At 41.9% G+C, this 27,681-nt stretch overlaps 2 protein-coding genes across 2 annotated transcripts in view; one reads left to right on the top strand and one right to left on the bottom strand.

Annotated features, from left to right (window-relative positions):
- The first annotated feature begins 2,486 nt into the window (after positions 1-2,486).
- Positions 2,487-3,645, top strand: LOC307248923 (twist-related protein 2-like). The gene has a single exon (XM_080025473.1). The coding sequence runs from the start codon at positions 2,734-2,736 to the stop codon at positions 3,307-3,309; it is 576 nt and encodes a 191-aa protein (XP_079881599.1). The 5' UTR covers positions 2,487-2,733; the 3' UTR covers positions 3,310-3,645.
- Positions 3,646-9,512: 5,867 nt separating this feature from the next.
- The window catches only part of LOC307248922 (histone deacetylase 7-like), a 36,555-nt gene continuing 18,386 nt past the window's right edge, over positions 9,513-27,681 (bottom strand). The window contains exons 15-25 of the mRNA XM_080025472.1: positions 27,596-27,645; positions 26,134-26,241; positions 25,822-25,877; positions 24,328-24,415; positions 23,456-23,575; positions 20,827-20,924; positions 16,903-17,021; positions 15,983-16,116; positions 15,776-15,860; positions 12,334-12,481; positions 9,513-12,231 (exon numbers count right to left, since the gene is read on the bottom strand). Of these exons, the coding sequence (XP_079881598.1) occupies positions 12,189-12,231; positions 12,334-12,481; positions 15,776-15,860; positions 15,983-16,116; positions 16,903-17,021; positions 20,827-20,924; positions 23,456-23,575; positions 24,328-24,415; positions 25,822-25,877; positions 26,134-26,241; positions 27,596-27,645 (1,049 nt within the window). The 3' untranslated portion in view covers positions 9,513-12,188. The remainder of the gene's footprint in view (positions 12,232-12,333; positions 12,482-15,775; positions 15,861-15,982; positions 16,117-16,902; positions 17,022-20,826; positions 20,925-23,455; positions 23,576-24,327; positions 24,416-25,821; positions 25,878-26,133; positions 26,242-27,595; positions 27,646-27,681) is intronic.

Genomic DNA, 27,681 nt, shown 5'->3' with positions numbered 1-27,681 from the left:
ACGAAGACGAGAGCAGGGCCTGAGTGTTTAGTGAAACATTATGTCAAGACTCTGACAAGGAAATGAAATGTGCAACATCAATCAGCCTATGAGGACAGAGATCAAACGAGCCTCCACACTCCTGCATCTGGTTCTGTTTGGACAGCCTCACTTTTTTTCCCCCCATTCTCCGCTCTCCTTTCTTCTCCTTTTCTTTTTCCCCTTTTCCTATTCTTCTCCCATTCTCTCGCTCTCTTTCCTCTCCCCTTCTGTTCTTCTGCGCGCCACGACATTCCTGCAAGGCTACTCGCTTCGTTAGCTCACTTTTTCCATGATGGTGGCACGACGCCACGCTTTCGCTAAAGGTAAGCGGTAGCTCCTTGAGATTGGCCTGGGCAACAATGACTTTCCTGTCCCTCTGCTGTCTCCACCAGAGCTCCCAATAAGACCCAGTTGTAATACCAGTTAATCCTGCAGTTGACTTAGCCTGTTAGGTAAATACAACTTCATATAAATTCACTGTCTCCGTCCATGGCCTGGCCTCAGATGGCCAGATGAGTTGGGTTTTTTCTTCTCTTTTTTTTCTGAGTTGATTGAGCCCAACTGGGATCGAGCTACTTTCCGTTCAGCGTCCCTCTCTGAATGAAATGTAAACCAGTGCAATCACGGGGCTCATCAAAAACCTTCTGAACTGTTCTCTGTGCATACACTCCCTCAAATGCCGCAGCAATCACACCCAAATTTTCGGCTACAAGCTGTCAAGCAGCGTGTGTCAAGGATGATATGAGGGTTCAGCAACAACCCCCACAATCATTTGTTGGTAAATAATACAAGTTTTGGGTCCTCTTGTCTCTCCGTCTTTTCTGGATTTTTCCGGACAGTGAATTAATTTATTTCAGTAATTTGTAAACATGAAAGATGGAAAGGAAAATCTCAGAAAAGTAAATGTTTGGAGGTGTTGAAAATGAACGGTTACTGTCAAGGATGCTGTCATCAAAAAGTACAGAATTTCAGCGGAAAACTCCCTACAAGATTTTTCTACAGTGATCCACACGTGAGTCACACTCAGGTCATGACGCAGTGGAGGTAGAAACTGACACAGTGTTGGGGAAATTGATTAGGATTGAATGGTTTATTTTATTCAAGAGTTAGTCATTTGCTCAAATGGTGCATTTTTCTACCTTGGCGCCTGAACAGAAAAGAGATAAAACATGAGCGTGGGCCGTGTCCCGTCATATTCCTGAGAAGAGACCTGTTCGCTGTGTCATGATGTGTGTAAGTGGCTGCAGACCCAGATGGGTTCACGCCGGTGTGGAGGTGGAACATGTGTCTTGCTCTGCCCTGCGGCCGTGGATGGTACAATTAGGTGCTCCCTTCACCTCTGCAGACTGAGGTCACTGGGCCAGTGAGGTCAAGGGGTTATTCAGGGTCTTGTCTGTGTTCCCTTCCCGAACTCACCTAAGAATGAGCGCGACAGCTGACGTCAGCAGCGATGTTAGTCAGAAGTGTTCATTCATTGAGAATGTTTCAAGAACCATGAACCGGTCATGTGCTAGATAAATGTATTGAGAGGTTTCAGAGGTTCAGTGTACTTCAGTGTTTACAGAGGTTATGATATATGTCAGGAAAAAAATCTCATCCCGTTGAAAGTCTTTCCAGGATTGGTGCTTGCGCGACCTCACATCTTCTCTCAAATCTACTTAAAGCCGCAGCGGTCCAAACAGATTTAGGAAATATCCTTTATCATTTTTTTTTGCAGGACTTTACAGTTGATCGTGGCAAAATGTCTCATTTGTTTGATTAAAAAACATCTGTTCTACATCATATAGCACATTGTTTAACCTATAACTTCTATAAATCCTTAATCTTTTAATTGTCAGTATTTTCATTAACTCTTCTAACCGTCCATCCTGTGAAACGTGGTTTAACAGATTTGATTATAATAGTGTCTGGTTATCAGCATCATAAAAACCATAGCAGATAAATGTTAGCGCAAACTCACAAAAAACAAAAAACTTTTAGCGTTACATCAACTTTACACACTTGTTTTAGACAAAAAAAGCTTTTAATAATGTTTTATCATAAAAAGAACTTGATCACAAGTATTGAATATTAAAATGTAATCTTTAAAAGGTTAACACCGATGACTGTCAGAAAATAAAAGGTTTAAATTCACGTCTGCACCAATAATGAATTGATGAACGAGAATGAAGGCACACAAGGGTGCATGCCGACTGACGCTCCAGCCCCAAATCTGGAACCCATAAAACCTCAGACATCCCTGCAACATTAGACACAGCTCTTGTTATTGGCTGAAAGGGCCACTTACCCCCTTCCTCTATCGCCCGCCCAGCTAACGCACACTTCCTGCTTTCTCTGCCTGGCTCAGCCCGAACCACGCCCTCTCGACGTCCGTACAGCCAAAGAGAACTGCCGCAGGCCCCGGGGTTTAGCGTTTGGGTATAAAAGAGGCAGGAGGTGGACCTGCCTGTCAGATGGTTTGTTGTTGTTCAGTCTGCCAGGTTGAGAGAGGGAATGTGAAAGTGAGACATTTAACAAGGTGACCAGGAAACAGGACAGCCAAGGAGACGTCCAGCACCGATGGAGCTTCAGCAGCCTAACTTTCTTTTTTGACGAAAGAGAAGTCGTTTTTGTTACACGCGCTTGTCAAGTTCAGCTTTTGTGTTGTCTCGCTTGTAAGAGAAGCATTCTTTTGCAGTGGAGGTTAAAAGGTTGCCGTTGGACAGTTGTACGATGAGGGAAGAGGTGTCCTGCACTAACTCCCCCGAAGGAGGTATGGGGGCCAGCGAAGAGGAGCTGGAGAGGGGATCGAAGAGTAAGGGCCACAACCAAGGGAATCGAAAGCGTTCCCCTTTCCCCAAGAAGGACAGCCTGGGTCAGGCGGAGGAGAGCAGCACGGGCAGCCCTACCAGCCTGCTGCCGGCCGGGCCCAAGAGGGTGAAGAAAAGCCCCACCACCATTGTGTCTCTGGCCCCCACGTCGCTGGGCCCCCGGCTGGACCAGCCCTTCGAGGACCTCCACTCCCAGCGGGTCATCGCCAACGTGCGGGAGCGTCAACGCACCCAGTCCCTGAACGACGCCTTCTCCTCTCTTCGCAAGATCATCCCCACGCTACCGTCGGACAAGCTGAGCAAGATCCAGATCCTCAAGCTGGCCTCGCGCTACATTGACTTCCTCTACCAGGTGCTGCAGAGCGATGAGATGGACGCCAAGCTGGCCAGCTGCAACTACCTGGCCCACGAAAGACTGAGCTACGCCTTCTCCGTCTGGAGGATGGAAGGGGCCTGGGCCATGTCCGCCAGCCACTAAGGAACCCCCCCATCGCAAAAAAACTCTCTTCTCCTAAAATCCCCATCGTGTCCACATCTCCACCCTACCGCCTTTCTGTCTGTTTTTGCACCCATTTCCCCCCGACCTCTGAACCCCTATGAATTCTAACCCTTTCGGTCTGATCTTTAAACCTTTTCATCTCAAACCTTTTGCACACACGTTCCTGCTCGACCCTATGTGCTCCATAGTGGTTCCCTCCATCTCTGCTCTCTGTTTCCCCCGATTCGTTTGTTTCCACTTCCACTGCTCTCTCCCTTGTCTGTTTCCTACAGTTTAGTCCAGTGCAACAAGACGCTCCACTGCAGCCCCCTTAAGGTATGGACAAAACTATGCAAACACACACTTTGCAACACAACACACAAGACAGTGTTCAATCCAAGCATCAACTCTTACAATCACAAACATGAACTCTCCGTACTCACCCTTTCACCAGCACATGGACATGGACATACATGTTTAATGTGTCGTGGTATTTCTTTCCATGTTCAAAATAAACCTTTCAGTACAAAACAAAACACTTCGACAGGAATTTTGACAACATCCACAAATCTCTGCTGGTCATTTATTGTAAGACCTCTCAAGTTATCTTGATAAAATATAAGCAAGGAAAAAATAGAATAAAAACAGTATGATTTAAAATCCCTTTGAGACATGCAGCATATTATGAAAATACTTTTTATTGATCCCAGATGTATTCAGACTAAATCATTTAAAGCAAAGTGGTTTTACGAAGCACATTCATCACTGTCCTTAAACGGAAGTATTAAGGACAGAAAATGACAGTGTTTTTACAACATTTCAACACATGTTGAGTGGGCCTTTGTTGACACGAAGTATTTATTAGTTTGGATTTCTGCAAAGTTGTATCAAGTTGGTTTAACTTTGCATTCAGGCATGTAAATACACCATTGACTCTGTGTATTTGTAATTTTTTTTTAAACTACTGACAAATTCTATGCAAATATCCCCCAAAAAATGGTTCTGCAAGGTATGTAATAATATTTTGTAAAACGATCATCCCAGCTATATTTTAAAACAAATGTTACATCTTATTCTCAATTTCTAATGTGAATAAGTTTTATACTGTATCCATTATCTTCAGTAGGTACAAACAATATATATTTTACTATTATTGTTTTTGACTAATTTTGTAAAGAGTAGTTTGCTGTTAATAATTACTGTTTGTTGTTGCGTCAAACTTATTTGATGAACATTTTTAAGATGGCTCAGACAACATAAAATGAACTATCAGATCAAATTTAATTTGAATGTTGGTTTGTGCAAACTCTTCTGCCATTTTTGGTGGCAGTCTCACTCAAGACAGGTAAATAGATCTTTACTGTTAAATACATTATTTTTTTTTGAAAATAAATAAATGTATATATTTTAGAAAAGTAAAAACTAGATCCAGACTTAACTTACATGTAATGTATAACCTGTTTAGAATATGTCATGCAACACTGAAATAAAAAAAGGCCTCACATGAAATTGTAAAAATTAAAAATGTCAAAAAAATTAAAAACGGCAATTAATAATTTTAAAATTAGGTAACTTATCAAAAATATTAGTAAAAGGGAATAAAATGAAATGTATTGGCCTTCTATATAAATTAGGAATAAACCTCCAGTTACTCATATTAATGAGAAAACTTAGAACATAAAAAGGTTGTGCATTGATTTAAAGGGAACATTTTAAAGCACCTTGGTTGTTAGACTTAATTCACTAAAATAACCTAACAGCACATTATCTTCATCATAATCTAAACCCTCCGCTGTTTGACAGACCTCTGATGTATTTAAGACAAATGTTTTCCTCCGAAATCTGTAGGATCGACTTCACACAGGGTCTGTTTTTTTTCAACCCATTTTAACAGACACCAGATTCCTGCACAGGTACAGCATGAAAGAAGGAAAGGAAAGGGAGAGTGAGGAGAAATAAGTGGAGGCATCTCTCCCTCTCTCCCTCTCTCCCCTGCAGCCTTGCCCTCTCTCCTTAGGATCTTGTATCGTGCAATCAGGCCCCGCCGGGGCCCAGACAAGCAGGAACCTTTAGATTGGAAACAGTTGTGAAGTATTAGGAAGGTGTGTGTACCAGGGTTAGGGTCATGCACACAAGCCTGTGTGTGTGTGTGTGTGTGTGTGTGTGTGTGTGTGTGTGTGTGTGTGTGTGTGTGTGTGTGTTTCATGTGTACTAGTGTATTTTTGTGTATGTATTGAGCTTTAATTACCTGTGCAGAAGCTTGCACAATCATTTGGGACTTTGTGTGTATGTGTGTGAACACATCTGTAAAGAGGAATTCACTTTCAGATGTTGTTTAGGTGATTTTGATCTCTCCCGACCCTTATTTAAAGTTTTATAAGACATAGAAACAGCCGGGGAGGCCTTTTAAAATAAAATGACAACATTAAAGAGTAGCATTAAAGTGAATGGACAGAAATGTGACGAGGTGCAGACAGAGACAATCTGTGTTTCTCCGCTGGAGGGAATACACACCTTTTCATCTGCTAGATGACAGGTCAAGGTAAACACATTTCAAACAGCTCTCTGACACAAATATCTGAGCTGACATTTGACATGATTACAAGCATTTGCACAGAGTTACACATTATTCACTGAGCAGGAATCAAACTACCAGAGGCTCCATACAACACATATACATTACACTATCCAGACACACACACACAAACGCACACACATGCAGCCGCAGGCCATGTGCACACTGCAGGTGTTCCGCTCCACATTATTATTAAACCCCCAGTGGCCTCTGCAGCAGACGTCGAGGGCTCCAGTCAGTGCCGCGGATGGAATGCCAAGGCCCCAGCACATGGAGCTGAGTGTCCTTGAATGCAGCGCGGTAGTTATTACCTACCGCTTTGCCTGCTCTGCCTGTTATCATCATCTCCGCAGGGGCCGCCACAGAAAGTGCTAGAAATTCAATGCCTGACACTGACCTGAAGGTCTAAGTTTAGGAAAAGAGATGGGGTTAGAACCAGACTGAGAAACATCAAAGACAGACTGTGCATGCCTGCCTGCCTGCCTGCCTTGACTGTGTGTGTAGTGTGATTTAAACCAGTGTTAAATGTTATGTATATCAGTGTTTCACTCGTATATGAGAATATCATATATCAGAGCATTCAAGTCTCCAAGAGCCTCTTTCTTTAATTTTCTGAAACCTTAAAAATCCTGCTTATCTTGATCTCCTCTCATCTCCTCTGTGCTAGATGGCATGTAGGGGGTGGACGAAATAATTGGAACACTTGACAACACACCAAATTCTAGTCTATTGTTTAGTATTTTTTTTAGACCAAGTCGGACAAGATTTCAATGCGTTAACATGCATTACATGTTAACGCATTGAACCCGCGGTAAATTGAAAAATAAAGGTGTTCCTGTTATTTTGTCCCTTTAACATCCTTTTTACTAGGAAAATAATTAGACAAGGAGGTTTTGCCTGGATTTACACCACCAGTATACAATATACAATCAACGTTTTTGTTCTTTCAGAGCAGAGGAACTTTTAGTGTTTTCCTTGAGAGTTTAAGCACAAACACGCACACACGGTCATGGATGCCCTGCATACAGTTTTGTGCATTTTGATGAGCATGGTTTTAGGAAGTGTGGGTGTCTGGCATTGGGATGAGGCTTTCAGAATGAGGGGATTGTTCTGTTTGACTTGGAAAAAAAACAATACTCTCCCTTCTGTTTATACAATAATCAAAATGCCTCTCACTGCTCTTTCCTCTGCCGGAACCTCTGGCTCTGCTGCTTGTGTGTGTGTGTGTGTGTGTGTGTGTGTGTGTGTGTGTGTGTGTGTGTGTGTGTGCTTTACAGTTTGGACTGACCAGCTGTTGGATGCTATCCTGTGCATATTAAATCTCTGGCGTCCGCTCTGAACTGATCTGAGACCAGATGTAAAGTCCTCTGTTGCTCATCTGCTTTTTAAAAGCGTCATCCAGAAGTTGTGGCTTCTGATGGTAATCTTTATTTTTAGAGAGCCAAGCGCAGGTGGGAGAGTTGTGCGTGTGTGTGTGTGTGTGTTTGTGTCCATTTGACTGCTGCATGCATACAGTATGTGCTTGTGCATTTATCTGTATGTGTGTCGACCTTGATCAGACAGCTGGACATGAATAGGAGCTGTGAGTGTATGGCTTCTGGTTTGACACGTAGGCAACGAAACGCCACATATCTTATAGGTTCAAAATGCATCGGGATCTGTCAAACAATTGCACGCGTAAAACAATTCACAAAACCAGAATGAGTATGTGCGCTTTTAAAAGGACAGCTTTAATAATTTTAAAGAAAGTTTAAAATTAAAACAATTAAAAATAAAATTAACAATTGGTTCCTGTGAATCATTTGGGCGTAGGACAATCACCAATAAAAACTACAATATAGAGCGGGAATTACTGAATGTACAATCAGTCAATGTCTTCTGAAGGAAAGAATAAGGGTTTGATTTTTTAGGACATCTGAAGCATACTTTGAATGTCAAATAAATAGGAATTTTCTAAAGAAACTTTGACAAACAAGGACAATGCAATTATGAACAGCAGAGAAGCTGCCCTGCACCATTTTACATTACATGGCAATTTACACACTTACACTTTTTGGTGGCATAATGAAAGTCATGTGATGGGATGACAACCACAAACACACACAACACACTCTTTCTTGCTGGGCCTTTGCTCCCCTTGTGTCTTTCTCAAAAGCATGGAAAACACCCACTGTAATTAACGGAGAAACGAGAAAAGATCCAGATGAAATGTTAAAACAAGAGAGGAGCTGTAGGGAATTTTCCACTTTCCGCTCAACAGTAGTGTTTGTTTGTTCGTAGACGTATTCTATAACCTTAACACACAAAGCCTTTTCAGTGGAGTTCTGTTTCTTGCACGAGTATGCCACCACTTCAGAGTGATACACAAGCATGAAATCTCTTCCTGTCCAAATTCGTTACATTTGTGATGTTAACTCATCTCTGTTTCTCATCCCTGCAGAAAACCGACAAATGGAAAATTCTCTACACCCAAAGAAGAAATGTGTTCCTGCCTCACCAGACAGTCCCCCCATTTTTTTTTAAATCCTTACAAAACCCTTTTTTTCCTCCTCTTTCTCTGGACATTTGCTCGACTCATGACACTGAGATGTATTCTCTCAGCTTGGCGCCAACTGCCTTACCTTTGTGTTTCTGAAACACCGGTGAGGTGACTTGACAGCCGAGCGCTGAACATTTTTTTGAGCGATGAAGACGTGAACAAATCAAACAAACAGCTGGCCTGCGTTGACAATGAAACAAAATGGCTGCTGGTTGGAGTGCCTTGGGGTAACACCGTGATAACCATCATCCGCCCGAGTCTTCACATCGATGACTCACTGCCAGACAGACATTACGATGACTAATGATAATGGCACAGTGATGGTTAGAGGGCGGTCACAGCCAATGAATGTTTACAGCTAAAATGCTAATAAGCTAATCGCTCTGGCTCTCAGAGCCCCGTCTTGTGGGAAAAAGAGGAGCATGAGGAATCTGATGCAGATCTTCTACTTTGTTGTGCTTTAGTAACTGGATAGCTTTCTGTGTGTTGTGGGGAGAGGGGTATAAAGTGTATCTGTTTGTGAATTGTGGTGTATGCACACTGTGGTACTTTAACTCTGCTCATGCATTACACTTGGCTTTAATGAAAAATGTCCATGGGAAAAAGTCTTAAAAACCACTGATCACAGTTCAGCCACTTCTCTGTTTATTTTCACTTCGGTTTTCTGTTAGAAGTGAACGTCGCAGAAAGTTGTATTTTTCAAAAAAATGGCAAGACAATCTGGTTCATGTTTGCCTTCCTGCTGCAGCTTTAAGAAATAGCTTCGCAAACTTGCATTTTCAATGAGTGATGCAAAAGCAAAAGCAGAACGTTTCTTGTAAAATGTGCCAAAAGTGATGAAGTGATTCCAGCCATAGAGGATCGAAACCATAAGTAGTCTAATTACTGTTTGATCATGTTTCTTTTGTTCTGTTTTGCATTTCCTTTTGATAATCTCTCTTGTGTCAGCTCCTGTGGACAATAAAACTTTTCTCGATGCTGTACATGAGTGCAATGTGTCTGCATCCCGTAGTCACTTTAACGCGAGAGGAAGCCGTGGTCAATTAGCTCAAATAAAATGAAATTCACAAAGTTCAAAGCAGCATTCCATTAGAAAAAATGTAATCATATTCAAATGTATATCATTAACCTTTATTAAGGTTTTTTTTGTTGAGGGGTTGGGGGACAAAAACAGTAGAAAAGACAAAAAGGCAGTCAAAAGAAAAACAATACAAATACATTATTTACACTGTACAGAAACAAAATCAGAAAAGTCAGTTCCGTCAAAACTGGTCTGTTTTAATTAAGTTTTTTAAGGCTACCTTCACACAGGTTGGTCAACATGATACTTCAAGGCACCTGGGTTTATAATTTGGTCACTTAAGTACGCACAGGGTTAATTATTTTTTTAAGATCTAATACAAAAATAAGTCATTTGCATTAATTAAGACAAAAGATAAGACTTAAGACACGTCAGGTCACTGTCATGAATGTTTCTCCTAAAACTACATAAAGCTATTCGCTCTTTGGGACTGTCCTATGGCGACGGAGCTTAAACTGCTCCGCGCTTTTTTCGCTGTTGCTTCTTTTCACATTTTCATCACATTGACACAGATCTGGTTTTGAGCTGCATACAAACATATGCAGCATAAAGAAAGAAACAAAAGAGCAAATATGCTGTATTTAAAAAATAAAATAAAACATAGCACCATCAAAATTGTGTTGACATGCAAAGAGCACTTCAAAGACAAGGCATCTGAATGTATAAATAAAAGCCATGAAGTTTTTTTTTTGGAGAAATAAATTTGTTTATATATATATCCGCCCTGTGCTTTTGGTGCTTTTCAACTGTTTGGATAGAGAGAAAAAAAAGGAAAACATTCACAAACTCTTTTATAAAACCTTTGAAGTTCCTTTAAGCCATGCCAGTCCAAGGGCGGCACATTGTTCTAATAAAATTTGGTTGTGCTTTAACCTGTGTGTCCAATTGCGCTGTGTGGCTATTCTGCTATGACAGTACTATTTGCTCCATCCTAAGTGCTAAAGATGTCGTTGTTTTGGTCCGGAGAACGAAAACAATGTCCCCGAATCTGACGCCTAACAGAACGCAGCGATGTCAATGATAAAAACAAAGGACAAAATTGTGAGTTTGTCCTGGTTATGAAAAAAAACATAAAGTATCAAATACATTTACAAAAATGCAGCAGGAATGCTCATCCACAGGTAGAAACACTGGTCCACTCCAACAAACAAGATCAATTTTTTTTTTTTTTTTTTTTTTTTTTAAGACCCAAGTTATTCTGATCCACCCGTCTTGAAGGCACCATAACATTTATTTTGTTGACTCATCCAAAATGTTAATAAATCAATCTCATAAGAGAGAAGGGTATGATCTGCATTGTCACCTGTACAATCATTGCTGAGTGGTCAAGAACCTTCCAGAGTGACTACCTTCTCCACCTGATGTTCATACTCCAATGACTAGAGAGGTATTAGCTCTTGGGCGTGACCATAATGCCACTGATACAAACTACAGTATGTCCACACACATTTTAAGACGCACTTCATCAAAGGCTGCCGTGTCTCCTTTTATCTGCCGGGGAGCGATTACAATAAGTGCAGCGATCTGGAGTCTTTTCAGCATGTGCTCGCCCGACAGTCCAAAGAAAGAAAGAAAGAAAGAAAGAAAGAAAGAAAGAAAGAAAGAAAGAAAGAAAGAAAGAAAGAAAGAAAGAAAGAAAGAAAGAAAGAAAGAAAGAAAGAAAGAAAAAGAAAAAAAAGATTTAAGAAAATATGTGGACATACAAAACAATATGAAACATATGTATCTCAGACTTCGCTTTAGCTTTACTCTTACTGGATTCTTGGACGCAAAGGAAATCTCGTGCTGTCATTCACACACACACACACACAACAAAAAAGTGTGCCATAGGTAAAAAATAAAACGAGATGTTTGATTGTCGACATTGGACCGACGTGGCCGCGTGTCAGTTCACATTACAGAACGGTGCAGTGCAAACGGAATCAGAAAAAAACCTGTCCTTCATCTGATCCTTGTCACATGCGGACAAAATGACATCATCATCAGAGCGGGACGCGTTTTTCCAAAGCGCAGAGGATGTGTCTGCTCTCCTTCAACCCGCACGTCCTTGCGGGGACACACTCCTTCCGCTCTGAGGGAGATTGTCTCCGGTAAGCTTGAGGCCACCTTCGACCCCGCCGTCAATGTTACAACAGTCCGAGCGGTGTGTCTCTCTCGCGGGTCTCGTGGGAGCCATTTACAAGGTTAATGTTCAAAGTCGCAGCGCTGTGCTTTGTCAAGTGTGTGTGTTGGTGCTACGTCACGTTGTCTGCTGCCCCCCCCCCCCCCCCCCGCCGCCCCCATGCTACAGGAGAGTGAAGATCCTTCATTAAATCATTGTCCTTCTTTTCTACTTATTCCTCAGTTCAGAAAGGCCGGTGTCCACTCTAGGACAAAAAAAGCCTGATGAGGCGTCATGACATTATGAATGTTGCCCGGTTGAATATTGTGTGTCAGTGTGTGTTGTCTGTAACAGAGTGGTTAGACTGCGGCCAGTAGTAATGCAGGTGGAGGAGTTTTTCTGCGAGGTTAGTGGTCGAACTGAGGAGGAAATCTGCTTCCAGTGATGGTCCCAAATGCATAGATGTGTGTGTGTGTGTGTGTGTGTGTGTGTGTGTGTGTGTGTGTGCACACGCGCGTGTATGTGCGCGTGTGTGTTTCCACTGAGACTTGGTTGAAGACAACTCGTGAGGAGACTTCGATCTTCAGAGAGAATCACCTTTCTCCGTCAGTTGCTCAGGCTGTTTCCTTCATAAACGAGAGAAGCATTTTGTTTAGTTCCCTTAATACAGGTTCAGTACTGTAAATCTATAAGGCTGAACATTATGGATATGAAGTCTTTTTCTTTACTTGTCAGAGGCGACCCCTCCCATGGACAGCGAGGCGATGGCGCTGACGGCCTCACTGTCCGAGTCCCGTCTCAAGCGTCTCCTCTGCGCCTGCACGTAGGACAGGTCCAGTGTGTGGGCTGAGTCCTTCACACTCTGCCAGTACTCACCTACAGGAGGACAAGAAAGATGGAAGAGAGGGATTGGAAAGGCAGAGAGAGAGAGAAAGAAAGAAAGAAAGAGAGAAAGATTAATGGCCTCAGTTGCCGGTATATTTCAGCCTTGTTTTCATCCCGGGATATGCTTCCTTGAGGGGAAAGTGCCTGCACTGCATTATTAAAAAAGCAGAACTTGGTGTTTGATCCGCCAGTTGTAGCTGTTTGATCTGAATATAAGCACTGGCTGTGATATAAACAGCCCTCTGGTCTAAATAGCCATGTTGATAATCTCCGAAATGTAAACTTCAAAATTCAAACTGTTTCTCCCAAAAGGGTCTCCAGGGCCGAAAGTCACTGTGACACACACACAGTGGAAGACAAAATCAATCAGTGTTTGCAAATGTGTTCGTCTCTGTGCGAGAGCGTGTGTGTGTTCTGGCGGTGCATGCAACCTTGCATATATTTCACCCGAGGCCTAAATTATGGGCTTAACATTCTTGTGGCTCTGCAAATATTTTTAATTAATCTAATTTGGTTGGGATAACATTTGTGCGCAATCAGGAGGGGGATGTTGCGAAGGTCGTGTGCCAGAGAAGTGTTTGAAGATAATTGGAGCCAGGGCGTCCGTGTGTGTGTGTGTGCGTGTGTGTGTGTGTGCGTGCGCTTGTGTGTCTGTGTGTGTGTTTGAATGCGTGTGTCTGTCTGTGTGTGGGACGGCTGGAGGGAGGGATGGGAGACAGGGATGTAGAGGAGGAGAGGTGGCCAGAGAGAGAGAGAGAGAGAGAGGGATGAAGAGACATAGGGAGGTGCTAGGGGAAGAAATAAAGAGACCAAAGAGTTATAGAAGAATGGAAATGGATAAAAGAAATTTGCCGCTGAAAACAGCTTGTAGAAATAGAAAGTGAACCATTTTCTGTTAATTGTATTTGATGGAATCTTCAAGAGAAAAAAGTGAATCAATAACAGAATTCCTCCCCCCCCCCCCCTCTCACTTGACAAGTATTTTATTTATTTATTTAGACCAACCGGTTTGATGTAAAATATTTCTGTGGATACCCTGAGATGTCCAGTGTAAAATCCATGTAAATGTAAAATGGGAGTGCAATTGGAGTTTTTTTTTGTACTTGTCTGAATGGATGTAGAATGATGTAGAGATTGTACAGAAGTCTTGTGAGGAAGAGCTATTATTAAAAGTCTTGGAATGGTGAACATGGTGATGTGACGACTAGCTGGCTCAGTAACAGGTGTATTTCCTTGATCTCATCTTCAAATAAAAGCATGCACGGCAGCCAGCAAGGAGCAATAACAACTTCACCCTTACAAATACTTTGCTGAAAACACCTTTTTTTTCTTGTTGATGTGAACTACTGAAAAAGCCTGCTCACTCAATTCAAACCTTGAAGTGATGATAGAAATGTGTTTTTATCCTAGATCTTAGTTTAGCTTAGTATAGCAACCTTGGACAAAGCAAGAAAGATGATGGAGGAGGTGGGAGAGTGAAGGAATGATTATGCAGTTAGGGGCGAAATGAAGAAAGGTGGCAACAACTTTAGAGGAAAAATGGAAAGAGCAGATGAAGGCAGAGACAACCTGCCAAGTGTTTCCTAAACTTAAAAAAAAAAAAAAAAAAACTCAGTCTCAATATTAAGCAAATTAATTTCTATGTATTAATATTGTTCAAATGATTTTCCAGCTTTGAGTATAGAAAGGTGACATGCAAAAAACTGACAGGGAACAGGCAGCGTGTGTAAGCCTGTGCCGGTGCATCTGCTTGCAGCTGCTGGCAAGGATACCCGGTGCCGGTTGTAATTCTGTGAACTATAAATTTAAGACAGGCAAAAAAATAAAATATTCTAAACTCAGCGGCTCTGCTCCTCCCCACTCGGTGTACAAGTTGAATCTTTTTTTAGAGCAAGCTTGCCATCAACACTTAAACGCTGGTGTCCGGTCGGAAGATTTAAATAATTAATGCAGGTGTCCATGCCGTGCCAGATTTGGTTAATATTACATTGTTTTTCGTAAGAGGTGTCAGTGGTTGTTTTATTTATTTATCTATCTATCAATTTTTAACATTAAATTAGTTTCTCTTTATGCACATCTACGGTTTTAGCCCATGCGTCCCAGCATTCATCTCACAGCATATTTGATTAGCCCTATATTCAGACTGGGTCCGGACATTGATTTAGAGGTAATGGCTGGTGTCGCACATGTTGGTTTCAATGTTTAGCTTTGTCTGTGTGTGTGAATGGTATATGTTAGCTAGAAACTAGAAATGTGAAATGACTCCAAAACGGGAAGATGAATGTTTACTTATTTTTGAAGAATTGTTCTAACACTTTGGATGAAACATAGTTAATTGTGTGATGGTGATTTTTTTATTCATGCATTTCATTTTTACCTGAATTTGTTCATACTCAAACAAATTTAGAACCTCTTCAGTCCCGCCTGTCTTACAAAATATAAACACAAAACTTTGAACTTGATGCATATTAAAATCTCATTCATTTAAAAAAGGCTTTAATAGTTAATTCCCTAATCCATTGGCCTAATGTTTCAAATAGCCATGCAATAGTCAACCTGTCATCCTCATAATTTATTGTCATACTTTTTTCTGACAAAGAATTGACTCCTTACTCCATCACATGCCTCTAGGGTGAAACGTGTACCCAGATAAATGAGGACATGGCAGTATGCAGATTTTAGAAAGCAGCTCCGCTCCTGTCAGTTTAAAATTATACTGATTCACTAGCACAACGCACAGTGGAATGGACAAATTTGGTCTGTGTGCATGAATTTGATCATCCTTCTGCGTGCGCAATTATTACGTTTGCAAACATTTTCCTAGCACACAACAGTAAACAAGGCATGTTGTCTCAGTGGTGGTTCTACTGGTTGTTTGAAAGAGTAAAGAGTATGGATTTCATTGTTGATGCATCTGAGGCACATCACAACAGAAATAACACACAATTGTCTAAATGGTAAATGGACTCCACTTGTATAGTGCTTTTCCCTGGTCTTTCACAGACCCAAAGCGCCTTACATTGTTTTGTACACATTCACCCACTCACACATCGGGAGCAATTTAGAGTTCAGGGTCTTGCCCAGGGACACTTCGACATGTGGGGGGGAGGCGGGGATTGAACCACCGACCCTGCAATCCAGTGGACGAGCGCCCTACCTACTTTGCCACAGCCTCCCCTGTGTATGTACTGCATACATTTTTCACAAACACGACCCTACGCATGACGTGGTGCTGAATGCTCTGGATGCTACTGGTTACATTGTGTTGAGGGGGTAAGTTCTCACCTTGAACCTGGATGACTTTATGCAGAGACTGTACAGCATTTTCACAAGGCTTCTGGTCCAAAACAGACTGGGAAAGAGGCTCCACCTGGAACACAGCAAGAGGTTAGAGGATGGGACGCACTGTGCATCTCTACTGGAACACACAGGTGCTGTACACACACAGGCACGCACACACACACACACACACACACACACACACACACACACCTCCATGCCAAGCAAGGCGCTGACGCAGGCTTCAGAGGCATCACAGATGGCCTTCAGGTCATGTCCCCCTTCAAGAGCCATGACCACACGTCCCCCGGCCAGTGACATCAGCTGACGGGTCAGGAAGCCAAAACCTGGAAGAGAAAAACACACACACACGTATACACAGGTTACGCCAGGTAATGAATACTTTAGTCTCCTTAGATATAGTAGTGGTCCCTGCCCTATAGATGACATTCATGTCTATTAATAATTAATATATATTTATATTACGATGCAGGAGATGAAAAACGAAAATCAAATGTGCATGAGGAAACTTCAATTTCTCTCTGAGGTTGCCCTCAGGTCGTCTTGGTGCATTAACACAGAGCTTGTCACCCTCTCACCTGGTGCTAATGTCTGACATCTAGAGGCTTAAGGCTGTGCAGCTGTGAAACAGTGTTTATCCACCTGAAAATAGTCTGTGAGCTCTATGATCCAGCAATTTGTCCAGCAAGTCGGTCAGAGCTACCGATCGACACAATATGTCTCTCTGTGTGTCTGCAAGTATGTCATTTGAAATGAGGATATTAAAATAAAAATGCAGGAAAACCAAACTAGATGTATAAAAAACATTAATAGTCATGGGGAGGTCAAATAATAATAATATTTACAACATCACTAAATGCTCTTTGCTTGTTGGGACTTGTTTATTCATCATGTTATGTTGCGCTCTATATCTTTACAAGTTATGTCATTTTAAAATCAAATACATACGTGACCGTATTTCGAGCCGGAAAGTGAGGCAAAAAGCTAAAAACTATTTTTTTTGAACTATTCCTTTAAGTTATTTAAGAGAGAAGCTAAGTATACGATAGATTTCAGACTGCACTTTGTGTGAATCCGTGCTGCATGTGAATGAGGGTTTGACTGAGCCTTACACTTGGCTGTGACCTCGTAGCCTCCCAGTGATGGCGAATGCCCTTCGACCGCATCGAAGCCAGCTGACACCAGCACCACATCAGGGGAAAACTCGTGGGCGATGGGCATCACCACGGCTCTGAGAGAAGAGAGGGAACCAACCAACACACTGTAAACCAAAAAACCAATGTGTCGTACATTTCATTCATTCAAGCCCTGTGGCCTGGCATTTAAGACAAGCATGTTTTCAACAGGTGTTTATAATTTGTGTAAAAATGAGGACTTGGAACAGTGAATAGGATATGATGATTTGAAAGAGGAAGTTATTGTGGGGTCTGATGTAACATCAGAATAGACTCAAAACTATAGAAGGTTAAGGTCCCTGTAAAGGAAAGCAAAAAAAAACAAAAAAAAAAAACATCAACCTGATATCACTGCATTGATGTGCTGATTGATTTGGAGACTGGAACGCTTGTGCAATACAAGTACATTTTTGTCCGGATTGTTAACTGCAAACATTTACTTCATTGTAAACTCCATCCATTTGAAAATGATGAAAGATAAATTATCAAAGGGCCATGTTCCAAGTGCTTGATCTCTGTTCTTGATCCAATCCTGGTAAGCGGCCAGCACTATAGAGGGTGGGGTAGCTCCCAGGTGTGAATGTGTGCAACTGTTTAAATGTGAAGCAGAGCACTTCTGGAGAAAAAAAAGAAGCATGAGCGCTCGGCAGACCTTTCCTGAATATACAAGTAAAAAAAAAAAAAAAATGGTTAAAGGAAAGGCTCAGTCAACTTTAGGCAGGTGGCAAACACTGAAAAGGTTTCTGTTTTTGGCGAGTGACACAAGCAGATAAATATGAGACCGTTGACACATCTGGACTGAGACGCCCACGTATACTGTATACTCTACTCAGGGGAGACCACTTTCCTCGCTTCTATGCTCTCCTCCTCACTTCCTCTCCTCTCCCGCTGCCAGTTATTTAGCAAGAGCGCACGGCCCATGCCGCGTTTGATTCTCTCTCTCTCTCTCTCTCTTTCTCTCTCTCTCTATCCCTCTCTCTCTCTCTCAGCGGCAGTTCAAAGCATTTGTGTGTGTCTGGTTCCTATTAGGAGCTCGTCCCTCTTCTCACGTCACTGACAGCCAGCCATCTGGGATCCATTGGGCCTAATTACGCCGCCTTTTGGATTCCCTAACAATGCACCCCCCACTTCTTCTCCTCTCTTCTGCCCTCCTCTCTTCCAAAGTTTGTCATTTCGTCAGTAGCCACCTAGAAATGCACATGCAATTGTGCGCATGGACACATACATGCTTTGCACAGGCCAAAACATAGGCTCACTTGTGACCCTTTCTTTAAGACGGGGATGTTACGCGTGTGTGCTGTGCTACTGGTGATTAGCCTGACCTTCCTTAAATTCTGACCACCTTAGTAATTCTGCAAAACATACACACGCACTACGTCATGACACTTAATCTCAACCCAGCTGAGCCTTTTTTCTTGATTGTACTAGAGTCCCAACCACCATACTCTCGACCACAATATTTCCCCTGTCACTAACCTACACGCCCAAAAAACAGAGACACATCGTCAACAACCGCACTCTGGCTAGTTCTTCTGTTCCATCCTGGAGAGAAACACACAGTCTGGAAGACCCAGTCAGCGTCTAAATCATGTATTCAAATTGAATTACAGAACTGGCACCGGACTAGATACCTAATTGCATAAACATGAATTCATGATGCATAAAATTTGGCCTGTATGGCGTGTTATGCATTTATTCGCACCAGTTCATCCACAGAATGGTGGCAAAGTCCAACGAACGGTTATTGAAACATTTGTGTAGTGTGTGTGTGTGTTTTTACAGAAATCGCTCCTGTGCACTTTGCTTCTTAAGAAAATCTTTGAACATTTGACAAAGTTTTGCAAATCCAAACGACCAAGTCACTTTTATTGATTTTTTATTCAAGAAGTTTTCGTTTTGACTTATTTCGATGAGTTGACAGTGTCTGTGAATATGGGTTGATCCCTGTAATGACACTAGACAAAGGTCTATGGCTGGATATGCACCCTGGACATCAGAGCATCATGGTGTGTGTGCCTCAAACCACCGGACCACCAGCAGCACACAATACAGTACAGTACAACAGTGTGGTTAACTGAGGAAGTTTTACACATGAAAACACTTGACATTTCCCAAACTGGATGAGAAATACCAAAAACCAGACGCTTGCTCAGGAAAAGACCAGTTGTTTCTTAATTAGCATCCAGAGCCCCAGTAAACACTGGACTTAGTGTTTCCGAGCCTGCCTATTGGCTCTACGGATTTTTACCAGTATGGGTTAGCTCATTAGCATCTTTCCTTCGACGAGGGGCCCACCCACTGCGTCGGCTGCATGTACAATCCTTGTAGAGCTCACATAGTATTTAATCATCTGGTGGCGAGCCAGTGTTGCTGACACAGACACTGTAAGTTCATTCATAGGCGTAGATTTTTTTGGGGGGGATTGCAGGGGATATGTTCCCTTCAATATTTAGAAGACGTTAAACTGTCCCCCCTAAAAAAAGATATGAAAGACAACCCCCTCTCACGAAAAGGTTAAAAATAACAGTTGGAACAGTAGGGGGTTGAAACATTTATATATCCTTCTTACCTGTAACTATTTATTTGCCAGCAATTTTACACACGCCTTAAGTGGACACGTTCCAGTGGCTTCGGACTAATAGCCTCATGCAGGACAATGTAAACAGTATGGTAATGTGGCCAACTAACAGGAAAAAGTGCTTGAATTAAATGAATGAGGCATTTTGTTGACCCGACAGCTTTCTGGTTACATTGTTTATCGGGTGTTTTTCTATTATTAACTTACTAACATCACAGTACTTCACTGACAGCATACCTGTGGTGCTGTGAAAGACAACCATGACGTAACTCATTTGATTTGAAAGCGTATTGCCATAAAATCGCTTTGAGTGGGACTGAAACGATGCATTTGATTGGACAGAAATTAAAAATGTTTACTGGGTGCATTTGTGTTGTCAGATTTGAGTAAATATATTTTAAAGGCCTACTTCACCGATTTGAATATGAAGGTGTATTGAATTCTGAGATCCTATGTAGTATAAATGTGCGAAAAAAATTGAAATCGGTTCATCCTAGCCTGAGAAAAGGCAGAAAGAGTGTTTTTTTTAACCCTATATTTCTCTTTCTCGTGACATCACAGAAAGAGAAATATAGGGTTAAAAAAAAAACTTACTTTGTAAATATTACTGTGATGTATTTTACTGTGACATCACAGTAATATTTACAAAGTACGTTTTTTTTTAACCCTATATTTCTCTTTCTGTGATGTCACGAGAAAGAGAAATATAGGGTTAAAAAAACACTCTTTCTGCTTTTTCTCAGGCTAGGATGAACCGATTTCAATTTTTTTTGCACATTTATACTACATAGGATCTCAGAATTCAATACACCTTCATATTCAAACCGGTGAAGTAGGCCTTTAAGCTTTGTAGTGATCTACTAGGAGCTAACAAGTGATGTGTTGGAGACCCCTTCACTATGCAAATTGTAGTCATGAACAGAATAATGTCAAGTTAATAGTTGTATTCAAAGGTTGCTGTTAAGCAGCCAAATCCTTCCAAACAGAACTTTCATGTAGCAACTTCCTTTAATCCTTTACAATACACACAATGTGTTACTCTGGCAAATAAGAAACAAATAAAATGTTCTAAGTAGATTTGTATCACAATGTCACAAACTGAACTTATGGCAACCTAGAAGTCAGGGAAAACATGCGTTTGTGTTCATTGTCGACAGTACTGTGTGCAGGTTTTTTTTGAAGAAAATGGACTTGGACATGATCAAAAACCCAGTACAGGCCTTACATTTTAGATTTTAAAAACCTGACGTGTCTACGACGGACAGGTTGAGTTCATTCTTTACCTGAATGCGGCCAGGTACTCTGCATCGCCCATGGGTGGGTTCAAACCTCCTGTCCATGCTACATTCACATTGAAGCCCTCGCCTGCACCTGCACCCACCTGGATGGAAAGAGAGAGGGATAGATAGAGGGAAGAAAGCATTATAAAGTGATAGAGAAAAGGAGTCTCTGTGTACGTCAAGAAAAGTTAATGAGTCCCAGTGAAAGTTGAGAAACATGTCGACGACAGATTTGTGTCAAACGTTCCCAAAAATCGGCGCGGTTTGTTGCAAAACCTCGCATTGCAGCAATCGAGGAAAAAAAAGTTGCGGAATCTCTTTAGGGCAACACCAGGGAGTGATTACGATTTTCTAAATGAAAGACGGGTGGCTATTAATTCAACACCCCTGTCCCTCCATTTTGATTTTGATACAATTTGTCAAATGGCCTTATAAATCACTCTAAGCCACAACACAGCTACACCCGTTTATGATTCCCCGGGCTTAAGGCTATAGCTAAACTGGGAAATATCTTACATTTGGCAACTGCTGCCTGATATATAAAAGCAACATAATACAAATTCCCACTCTGTGTGTTGTGAAACGTACTATTTATGTATTATACTGTATATAAGAACCTATTATTTGTGTATAGCATAGACGTTTAGTGGGTTTGGTGTATATGACATGTCAAATTAAAAAAGATATATGGTATATTCCTCATACTGCATTATGTTAATTATATGAGTGTATTATTATTTAGCCAGTATTGAGATTGGCGTGTACTCTGGAAATGCCAGGCAGAGACAACGGGGGTTCTCTCAGTTTGACCTCACATATTTGGGGCAGAGAGTGAACTGAGGCCCGGGTCTTGGAAAGGATTCCTGCCTCTTCTCTTTGTAGTCCTGCTAGCAGCCATGTAGCTGTTCTCAAAGCCCTTCACCATCAGTCAATGTGTCAGTTTGAGGGGAGAATGAAGAGGTTGATTGACATACTCTTGGCAGCTAGGCGTGGTAATTTCCTTTGTGTGTGTGTGTGTGCATGTAGAAATGTGTGTGTGCGTGTGTGTGTGTGTGTGTGTGTGTGTGTGTGTGTGTGTGTGTGTGTGTATGGGTGTGAGAGGATGTTTGAAAGAATGCTGATGAGCGGAGCGTTTGAGCGTCTGTCTCCATTCTTCTCTCAGTGGACGGGATGTTCACAGGGCAAACCAAAAACACATGAGGCCTCCTGTCCTCTGCCAACTGGTAATGTACCCGCATGCACACGCACATGCACGCGGACACACACACGCACATACACACACACACACACACACACACACACACACACACACACACACACACACACACACACACACACACACACAATTCCTGCTATTGCTCCAAGTCTCTTGCGTTGCTCTCAGTCCTCTTTCTCTCTCTTTCATGTTTCGAAAAATTGCTGGACTGGATTAGGCCTCCACTAGATTCTGTGCGGTACTCGGCACTCTCTGTTATGGCTATGACATCACAACCCTACCCCATGGTGTGTTATATACCTACACGGGGGACAGCGAGACTCCAGAGGTTTACCACACAGCTCAACAGAGGTTGAGGGGCCACTTAAGGCAAAGCCACATCCAAGCCAGCCCAGCGTTTTATGTAGCGTCCCTCATCAGGGGATTTTATGGGAAAACATTGACTATTTTATCCTCATTATTGTGGGGGAGGATGGGAGAGTAAGAGGAGGGGATGTGGGGGATTGAATGGGTGCTGAATGCCACCATGGGTTGGGGTCAATTCATCTGAATGGGTATAGTCATCACACTTGGTTTCTGGTAAGACCACAGGCGGAATTCATAGGCATCTCAATTTCCTGTAGTCAAACATAGGCATGCAATTCAACTGTACACATCCTGTTGTGAAGCTCTGATATCCAAAGCCCTGAAGTTTTAAGAGCTAAAAGGAAAGAAAAAAAAACTACTGTACACACACAAAATCAAAGTGTGACGGGCTTACGGCGAGTTCACCGGATAAACACATTTGCAGCAAATTTCTTGTTCAAGTGAACAAAGACAATGAAAAACATGATATTCTATATTGTATTTTATGTTATTTATGTTAAGCCTGATATGGACAAAGTTGTTAAGGTAACATATTAATACCACCCACATTGGTACATTTATTCTGTGTGAATGGCTGGATTTTCGTTCATGAAAATCATCGTGGCCAAATTTGGGTTATGATTGGGTCTTAAAATCATGAAGGTTATTTCTGGATTTATTGTTACAATCATTCGTCCTGTTATGACAACTATACGCTAAACACAAGGCTCTCAAGCTCCCTACGGTCCCAGTGGAATCATATAATTACCAAATATTTCTATGCCAACGTATCTATCATCACAATAGACATGGGTGGTATTATTATGAACAATTTCGTCTTACATATCCAGAATGTACTCAGACCAGCTCTTTCACAAAGAGAGCCTGTTCTACAAGTACAAGTAGCTTCTCATGTTGTTGTCCTTGAGCCATTGTCTTCACAACAAGCTAGGTACGCACAGAAATACACAAACACCCACACTATCACCGTGACAACACAAACAAAGGCAAAAGAAACACAAACAAAAGCAAAATAAAAAAAGACAGCAGTTCTGTGAAGGCCTCCCCTACCTCGACAGGATGTCCACTGCCGGGAAAGAAGTTGCCGTCGTCAAAGCGATGCAGGGAGATGTACAACACATTGGGGTCATTATAGAAGGCTTCCTGACTGCCGTTGCCATGGTGAACATCCTTTACAAAGATTGGGATGATAGGTTAAGAGGTTGCAATGGATAAAAGCAACTTTGAGTTTCTAGAAAAGCCCTATATAAAAAAATACAATATACAGTTTTATTATGATTAGTATTATTTTTTCAAAGCAGGTGTCTCACATATGATTAGAACCTTGACAAATTCACATGTGTGTAAATCAATCTAAATCCTCTCAAATACGTTATCAGAATCTCATTGTCTCTTCTCTTATTATATCATTAAAAACACATATAAACACATACAGTATAACTTAAAATGCCCGAAAACAGGGTCTGCGAAACCTGTGAAAGACTTTTCCATGGCCATGGTAAATGTGTTTTAATCTTAAAACGTTTTGATGAAGCTGCAGGTTCTAATTAGTGTATGATGCAGTGATATGTCAAGAGAGCGCAGCGTGTGTTAAGACACAGGGCAGGCTCATGTACACACACATGGCGAACAGAGACGACCACCTGGCAGTGGATCAATATCTACACATATGTGTGTGTGGGTGTTTGACTCTGTGTCTTCTCTAAGCGTACGAGACAGTTCAGGTCCCACATGGAGACCAGAGATAACGGGGCCTTAATGAACTAAATGATAAATAGGGAGTGCTACTGTATACGGATCTTGCTTCTGAGACCTTGTATGTGCCCACAACAAATGTGTGTGCCTGTGTATATGTGTGTGTGTTTTTGTGTCCATGTGGGGACCAGTGATGTGCTGGTCATGCGGGCGGCGGGGGTCCTCACCCAGTCCACTATGAGGACCTTGCTGACGTTGAGTTTTTGTTGGAGCTGCTTGGCTGCAATGGCCACAGAGTTGAAGAAACAGAAGCCCCTGTAGACAAACAGGCAGGGAAAAAAGGAGGAAGCCACATGTGTTTATCAGGACATCTTCAGCAAATTAATATGATAGAATCCCCACATGGACCCTGGGAACCTCTAAGGCATGTATGTCTCTGTGGCGTCATGTGGTGGCTATTCAGCCCAGGTTGTGACAATCACAGCACGGCCTCTAACGTGCAAGTCACGGAGGGAAAACCCCGCCAGGCAAAACAGTTACTGCAAATATTTGACAAATGAGGATTTTGTTCATTTCAAGTTGTTTTGCGTTTCATCCACCACTGCTGACAAACAAAGAAAGTCTTTCCACATCAGAGCATTATGCTGAGCGGAAAAAAAAAAACCTTGCACTCCTGAAGAAAATGCAGAGCCAACACATTTTATGACACTCCAATATATATACAGTATATCATAAAATGTACTTCACATTCCAAATGATAACAGTGTGAATTACTGGCAGGGCAACTGAGATCATTTCAGAGAAATTAACTCACAACTGTGGTGCAGAAGTTCCATCAACACTCACTGTCTACAGTATATAGGTATGCAAAAAAAAGTGTTGATGTATGAAAAACAATGGAGGAATGTTAGAAGTGGCAGTGTCAGCATGGGTCGTAAACTACAAGTGGCTTTGTGTGTGTGTGTGTGTGTGTGTGTGTGTCTGTGTGTGTCTCTGTGTGTGTTTTTTTACATACAGTGTATATTCTGTCTAAACTTTTCATCAACAAAAGTCATTATCGTCCCATAAATAACCAGTGACAAGCACTGCTGAGCACACAGTCCCAGCTGAATGTGGTTACTTGGCTAATGCCTCCTATCAAAGACTGACGCAAAGCCAGGCACACACACACGCATGTTCACACAGACACACACATATATAGTGCGCACAAACACACATATAATGCGCACACACACACACATTCACAGTTCTCTTTGAGGTGCTTTGCTCTGCGTCTTGAAAGTTTAAAAGAAACTGAGTGGAGGCGGTAGTTTGCCTCAGGGCATCAGGCAGGTAGCACACATCACACAAACCCAGACACACACAACCAGACACACACACACACACACAACCAGACACACACATGCACAAACACACACACACACACACACACACACGCACGCACGCAGGCACACACACACACACACACACACACACACACACACACACACATAAAACACTAAGACAGAGAGACATAGGCTCTCTCTAACTCTCCCACTCTCTCTCTCTCTTGCTCAAAAGTGTAGCTGATCTGTAATAAATCCTTTGAAACACTTTGCAGAGACCTCCTGGTTCCTGGAATGTATATGTGTGAGTTTGTGTGTGTTTGTGTGTGTGTGTGTGTGTGTGTGTGTGTGTGTGTGTGTGTGTGTGTGTGTGTGTGTGTGTGTTGCTGTACTTACAAAGGGGAGGAGTGGTTTGCATGGTGTCCAGGGGGCCTCACCACTGCAAAGCCATTCTGTGTGAAAGGAGCACAAAAAAATTTAACATCACGCCACCAACCACCACGGTTGACAGCTTAAAGTTTACAACTAGTTATGCTATTGTGCCCATTTTACATTTAACATTGCAGACAAGAGCTACCAAAGTTATACTCTACTGTGTACTGTATATATTTGTTGTTTGTTCCACAACCTGTTACACTGCAGCACTGGAATTCCTGTGTAAAGACTGTTTTGTTTTTGCTGATAAGGTATTTGGTAAGAGAGACACACCTTCAGCTCTCCTTGTGCCACCTTCAGTGCCAGGTCTGTGACACATCCTGCGGCGATGCGGGAAGCTGCTGATGTGTGAAGTTCATTCCAGGTTGTATCGTTATCTACCTGTTGGTTAAACAGTGTGACGAGACACACATAGAGTCAGTTCAAAAAGTCCGCCACACGTGTTAATTACTGTAAAGATGCAATTGAAAAAAAGGACTTCTGTTTCAATGGTTTTCAAGTTGCTTTAAATTTAGTCCGACTGATTCCAAGTATAAAAGATATACTGAAATTCAGCCGAAGCAGTTTGAAGAATTGTTCTTGACAGTCCCACTGAAAGTCCTCAGTCAGCAGGTCTGCCACATTTCATTTGGAGGAGCTGCTCTCAGCCAATAAAGAGTCAGCTATTGACAGTTCCGTCTTAAGAGAATTTTTTCTACTGTGCTTCCTTTATTTTGAAAAAAATAAATGGCATGAACGACTATTTCAAAAGAGTAGTCTTGTAGTGTATTAGAAATAGGAAAAAATGTGTGATGATGGGACTATTATTTTCTATGGATACTAATGTTTGCTTATTTTACACCCAGTTTCTCTCTGTGGCATCTATCCTCTCTATAAACCCCGTTTTGTGTTTTAATGTTATTCCATGTTTCTGAAGTCGCGTCGGTAGTGAGCTGCGGTGGAACAATGAAATCAGAGGAATTTCTTTTATCACAGACGTTGCCATCTTGTTCCAATCACCCCCCCCCCCCCACCCTTGTTCACCAGAGCAGCCAAGGGGCCGGAAATCCAGGCAGATCAGTCGTCTTATCAACTGACACCCAGCCCCCTTACTCTTTTCCTACCTCCTCTCCTCTCACTGTGCCTAACAACAGTTTCTCATGGGCATTATTATCTGTGTTTCTCCATATCAGAGGAGAAAATGTCTTTAGGTCCTTTTTTTTAAAATCGGCTTGATTGGTACTTCTTTCATGTTAAATTTAATCTATTCTCCTCCGCTATCTTCACATTTTTATCTTCTTTCCCCTTTTCCGTGCTCTCATTGCCTCATTCCCCACACCCATTCCTTCTAAATAACAATCCATTTTCACTGGCACGCACCCCTCCAAGCAGCAGCCTCTACATGTACCCCCTCTCTTCCCTTCAACTTTCTTCCTCTCCTTTTCTTCTCATATCTCACCTTTGTACAGCCTTTCATATCTGATTTGGTTTCAAAGTTATGTTAGCCAAAAACAATAACATTAGCAATTTGTAGTATTATTAGCTTAATTGTGTAATGAGGTATAATCAGCCATGTAATGTTTGCTGTTCAGTGATGCAATTAGATAAGTGGAAAGATTCCCACATGACTTGTGTTCTGTGATGTGTGTGATATACAGTGTGTGTGTGTGTGTGTGTGTGTGTGTGTGTGTGTGTGTGTGTGTGTGTGTGTGTGTGTGTGTGTGTGTATGTGTGTGTGTGTGTATGGGGCACTCACCCCAACTCCCCCACATGGTAGCATCACAAAAATCCGTTGAGATAAGATTCCTGCAAGAGATTATTTGTGACATTCAATTGTCATGG

This window comes from Ammodytes marinus (genome assembly GCF_949987685.1).
Source record: "Ammodytes marinus genome assembly, chromosome: 4".
In the NCBI taxonomy this organism is placed as follows: domain Eukaryota; kingdom Metazoa; phylum Chordata; class Actinopteri; order Uranoscopiformes; family Ammodytidae; genus Ammodytes; species Ammodytes marinus.
The sequence above is the reverse complement of the archived record's forward strand: the minus strand, read 5'-3'. Positions and strand labels throughout refer to the sequence as shown.

Coding starts and splice junctions, on each gene's coding strand:
- LOC307248923 (XM_080025473.1), top strand. CDS start 2,734: ATGAGGGAAGAGGTGTCCTGCACTAACTCCCCCGAAGGAGGTATGGGG.